The 5,488-nt window shown below is 36.9% G+C and overlaps 1 protein-coding gene across 1 annotated transcript; it reads right to left on the minus strand.

Annotated features, from left to right (window-relative positions):
• Nucleotides 1-175: 175 nt before the first annotated feature.
• Nucleotides 176-4,883, minus strand: LOC144009946 (cytosolic 5'-nucleotidase 1A-like). The gene is made up of 6 exons (XM_077509930.1): nt 4,610-4,883; nt 4,276-4,443; nt 2,980-3,109; nt 2,775-2,897; nt 2,492-2,676; nt 176-1,271 (listed from the first exon to the last, which is right to left on the minus strand). The coding sequence occupies exons 1-6, from the start codon at nt 4,721-4,723 to the stop codon at nt 909-911; spliced, it is 1,083 nt and encodes a 360-aa protein (XP_077366056.1). The 5' UTR covers nt 4,724-4,883; the 3' UTR covers nt 176-908.
• Between the last annotated feature and the right edge of the window lie 605 nt (nt 4,884-5,488).

Below are 5,488 nucleotides of genomic sequence, written 5' to 3' on the forward strand. Positions count from 1 at the left end.
ATTGCAACATTTTGCGGTACATAGCGCCCACTACTGTACAAGCGGGACCTAGCAGTCACTAGGTAGCATGTATCGCATCATTTATGAGGAAAAAAAAAAAAAAAAAAAAAGTAATGTAAAATAATTTTTAAACGTATGTTACACACAAAATACAAAGTAAAATAAAATAATGATATTGAGTGTTTTTTTGCTTTTATTTCAAACATGACACCAAACAAGGTAAATATAATCTGAAAAGTCAACTTTAGTGCTGACAGAAAGTAACTGTTAAACTCTCGGTTATCATGTCATGAGTAACGCTCACAAAAAAACAACACATTAATGCTAGAATAGAGAGAAAAGTTGTAAACAACTCACAGAGTCTGACTCTGACAGTAATGAGTGTGCTTCTACAGTAAAGGCAGTAACGACAACAGACGGGATCAGTGTTTCTTGTAAAAACTCATCCATTTGTTTGTTCATTTTCACTATTGCTTATCGTCAGAAGGTGAGCTGACTCTGGGTGAGAGGCGAGTTACACCCTGGACAGGTTTCCAGCCAATCACAGGGTGAGCAAAATTATTGATAAACAGCTGACATGGGTATTTTCAAAAAAATAATAATAATAATAAAGTTTACCATTGTGTGCCTCCATTCAAGATAATACAGCAGCAAAAAGCAACATAATAAATGTACTTTTTGAGTATGACACAGTACAAACTTGAGTGAAACAGTGTGTTGGCTGGTGAAGCACTCGTTTTTAAAATACACAGTAATGCAACGTTCAAAAGTTATATTAAAAAACAGAAAATATAAAATCCCTATTTGTTAACAAAAGTCTCCAGCAAACTGAAAAATTATCACAATGTGGTATTACAAAAAGTATCTTTTCTTTTTTTAATATAACAGTGTAGTACAAATGAATTCATTCACTCCTTTTTCGGCTGCTCGATAAGTTTTCCCTTGTGGTACTTCTGTCCGATCCCGTAGGGAACGTGAGCGGAGATGGTGCCCAATTCCTTAGCCCCCTCGATGTGGAACATCTGGTCGTCGAAGTAGATGTGCGGTTTTATCTTTTGCAGCAGGGGACCTTTTGGGGCTCCGGCCAGGAAAAGAGCCTCGTCGATCTCCAGGCCCCAACTGCGAAGGGTCTTGAGTACGCGAGCGCCCGAGCTGGCGGCGCTCCGGGCCGTGACCAGGAAGGTTCTTATGGGGCAATTCAAACGCTCGTTTTTAGCGTAGAATTTTCTCTGGAGCTTCCCCAAAGCCTCCAAGAAGCACTTCAAAGGGCCCTAAAAATGTCACAAGTGTTGAGTTCATTGACATGACGTCGATGTCATATCAGGATTAATTAGTGACCCACCAATATAAGATTTTTTTTTTTTTTTTTTAGGCCGACGCTGATATTTGTCAGAATCAAATTCAGGTGACCAATTAGTTGCCCGATTAATTAAAAATATATAAAATGACAATTTTTTGGGGGCCCTTTACAACTTACAACAATAAAGATACAGTATGAATTGCAGGCACAACATTGGGCCCATTATAGCAATAAGAAGTTAATATTTTGTCTATGATTAATTTGATACTTTCATTATTTTTCACATACAATTAGTACGTATCTTTAAAAACACATTTTACAATTTGCTGTCGACTGAAAATTACATCACAAGGGCTCAGGTAACCAATCACAGCTCACATGTTTTCTAGGTTTGGTCATGTGACATTCACAAGCTGAGCTGTGATTGGTTACCTGAGCCCTTGTGATGTCATTTTCAGTCGACAGCAAGTTGCAAAATGTGTTTTAAAGGTACTAATTGTACATGAAAAATAATGAAAAGATCAAATTTATTATAGCAAAATATTAATGTTTGACTGCCAAAAATGGCTAAATAAAGTAAAGTATCCCTTTAACTTCATAACAGGAAAAAAATAATAAAAATCGGCCTATTTTTTTTTCCCCCACAATGTTTGGATATCATTATCTTATGTTACTGTAATGTGTTAATCTGTGATATTAAAAACTATAAAACTTTGGGATTTTTCATTATAGTTAGTTTTATTTTGTTTTATAAATTCTGGTGTGTTTTTTTTTATTAGATTTTAGAGCGCAATTGTTAATTTTAACATTCTTTCTTCTGTACGGCCATAATACCAAAAATAAATATATTAAAAATAATCCCCGAAAGCCCATTAATGCAATTAATTGACAAACACGAAAACGAAGGACATTTTTACTTTAATTATAGCTAGCTTTAGTTAGTTTATAAATGTAAAATGTAGTGTTAGTTATTGATTTTTTTAAACACCCATTTTTATTTTATTTTGTTAAAGAAAATATCTTTTTAAATTGTAGTTATTAAAACCTTGTGCCAAACAGATGCTAAATGCTCATTTCATTATATGGTGGGTGAATACAATGAACTCCATTTTATTCATATCTTATCTAATAACATGACAAAAACATTTATGTGCAAACTGTAAGTCGTCCTGAAAGGACTAGAGAATGTACCTGAGCAAGTGGTTTGTTCTCATACTTCTTCTCATGCTCAAAAAAGCTGTCCAGGCCGCTTTGCTTAACGATAATCTCGGACTCATCCGAGAAGAGGACGGCGTCCCCATCGAAAGCCACCCGCAGCTGATTGTCGCACAGCTCGTTTTCCGTCTCGGGCATGAACATTGTGGCCGCGGCAATGCCTGAAGCAAAAGCATAAAAAAAATACATTTAAATAAATCATATGCAAAAAATAAGCGAATATACATAAAGGGCCATGTAATATCGTGGCATCACATGCCTTCATCAATGGCCTCTGTGACCTTCTCAGCATCCTTGGAGAGATACAGATTAGTCATGTACGCTTTCAGGTAGCCGATTGGACTTTGCCCTCCAGTCATACAAAATCTCTCAATGGTCAAATCTGGAAAAAAAAAAAAAAAAATCCCATTGAAGAGTTGTTAGCAGATCAGTGGTGTTATAAATGGAAACAAAAGTCAGCGTACCGTATTGATTGATGCTGTTGATGAGGCGCACTCCAACTTGGGCGTGATTGTTAGTCATGAGGACGATGTCGAACAACTCCTCGCTCTCCGGGTAGAGCTCCCTCAGCCGAGAGTTGACCGTCATCAGTGCCTGCGTGTTGTGGAAGCATGATGATTTAAAAAAATTTTTTTTTAAATTAAGTTTATGTTCTTGATAGGTTTAAAAAAACAGACTCCATATGATTTTCTAAAATAGTTTAACTTGCGTTATATTTGAACTTATCGAAACACATTGTAAACGAATTTAAATAGAAATTAATGATAATAAAATATTTTACATCTCGTGCCTTTAAGAGGCGGAGCCTAGTGGGGCAGCTGACTTTGCGTGCACTTGCATGAAGCTATTTGTCATTCTAAGTTGACATTTACTTTAAAGCTTGCACATAAAACAAGAGAATTTAACGTTGAACCTCCTCCAGCATAATACTATCATATAATGTGAAACACCATATATGGGCTAATGGAAATTAGCATACATGTGAGAGTAATTACAACACATCAAAGAACTGCTACTTCATACACAAAAGGACCAGCCACATATAAAAAGAAGATTCTCTCTGCTCCATGTAAACAATGACTGTTACTGTACCTGGCTTATCTGGGGAACTTCTCTGCCTCTTCTTCTTGCTCTTAATTATGCTGCATCTACATCCAGTAGACCTCAGTGATGCCCAAGGCCAGTTAACATTGTTATGTGTCTGGTGTGCTTTGTTGAATACGCCTCATTATAAGAGGACGTTCACATTTTAAAACTCGACTAAGCCCGATTGCTATATTCTACACGCAACTTCCTGATGTTGCACAAGAAAGACATTTCAAAAATGTGCTTTGGAAAGAGAACAAACACCAAGTCGCCCCTATCAAAGATTTAGAGACACTCACGTCTCATTCTAAACACCGATATGTCATATTTCAATGACAGTGGTGGACCTTGAATTTCAGGTTGACACGAGTTGAATGGAAACGAGGTTGAATTTTTGCTACTGAACCTTCCTGGTAACCTGATTCATCACATATCAGCCCACGGGCCTCGGCCTGTCATTTGGGAACATAAAGTTGTTGTAAGCTTATATGATACATTTCTTAATGTAACTGAGCTAAGATGTCGACCAGCATCACAAATTGAATTTAAGTTTGCATGGGCCTGTGTATACATACACTGTGTCAACAAGCCGTTGAGACCAAATGAAGTATTTCAAACACCACACCCTACAAAGCACCCTGCACAGGCTTGCTGTCAAATGCCTGTCATCTCACCTTGACGAATGGGAAAGCAGCTCCGGGCTTCAGAGGCTCATTCTCGTGTTCGACCTGATAGGCTACGTAGCTTTCCACTCCTTCCTTTTCGTAGATGAGCCTCTCCGCCACCATGTTGAAGAGGGTCCGGGAGGACACGGCGATGGTGACAGCATACCTGGGTTTAGGCTGGGGGAGACACGGACACCAGTTAAATAACACAAAATCAAAAATAATAATAATACATTCCAAAACGAAATTGACACTTAGTTATTTTTCAGACTCTCAGACTCATAAGCTCTATTAAAACAAATACGCGATGTTAAAACTCTCGCCTCCTAATTACGATACTTACCGGTCTGGGTTTGTTTGTTTTGAGTTGTTCAAAAAACGCTTTGGCCGCCGCCCAGTCGGTCTCCTCCGCGTTGTCCTCCACTTGACTTGCCTCGTTTATCTTTATATCGCTCATTTCCAAAGAATGAAAATATATATTTGTTTTGCTAGAGAGCGTTGAGGAAAAGTCAGACCAAGGAGAAGCAACTGGGAGGAAAAGAAGAAAGGAAAAAAAAAAAAACACACTAAAGTTTGCGGAAGTGTAACAAAAGTGGAGTGGGTGTGTCGACGTGATGACGTCGATAGGCTGCGCATTCTTGTGCCAATACCGGAAGTGGACGCCCCCTTCTTATGGACTAACATGTAGTTATTGTAAAAATGTCCAGAATACCCAATGTTATGTATTATTTATTGTTAAAAATAAAAAAATGTAAGTAGATATCAACATTGCACTAGTAAATACCAAGGAACAGACATTGACTGGTCAAGAAAAACAGAAAGTGAGAGCTGTAAAAAAAAAAAATTAAAAAAATTAAAAAATATATAAATTGCATTTTCTAGTTAAGGGATGGACAACATTTTTTAAATTAATTCCATAAATAGCCTATATTAAAAAAAAAAAAGATGAAAATTCAATTTATGTTTTCCACAAAAAACGGGGTTAATGGCGGACAAAATCCTGAAGGGAAAAAAACGTGTACTATCCAAAATATTTTCAGAAATATTGAAAAAATAAGTGGGGAAAATCTGCAAATGCAAATCATTGGCTGGCAAACTGCGAATATGCAGAGGTCGACTATTAAAATTTTGAATATGAAGAATTTTGTGAAAAATCTCCATAATTTAGTTCATGCACTTAATGTCGTTGTTGTTGTTGTTGTTTTTTTTAGTTTTGTGCCAG

The sequence above is a fragment of the Festucalex cinctus genome, chromosome 21 (genome assembly GCF_051991245.1).
Source record: "Festucalex cinctus isolate MCC-2025b chromosome 21, RoL_Fcin_1.0, whole genome shotgun sequence".
Classification (NCBI taxonomy): Eukaryota; Metazoa; Chordata; class Actinopteri; order Syngnathiformes; family Syngnathidae; genus Festucalex; species Festucalex cinctus.

What these genes read in the sequence shown, in the direction of transcription:
- LOC144009946 (XM_077509930.1), bottom strand. Translation starts at nt 4,723, where the DNA reads ATGAGCGATATAAAGATAAACGAGGCAAGTCAAGTGGAGGACAACGCG. An exon ending in CAACAGCATCAATCAATACG is followed by an intron (nt 2,898 to 2,979) that starts GTACGCTGACTT and finishes TTTTTTTTCCAG; the next exon opens with ATTTGACCATTGAGAGATTT. An exon ending in AGAACAAACCACTTGCTCAG is followed by an intron (nt 1,272 to 2,491) that starts GTACATTCTCTA and finishes TGACATTTTTAG; the next exon opens with GGCCCTTTGAAGTGCTTCTT.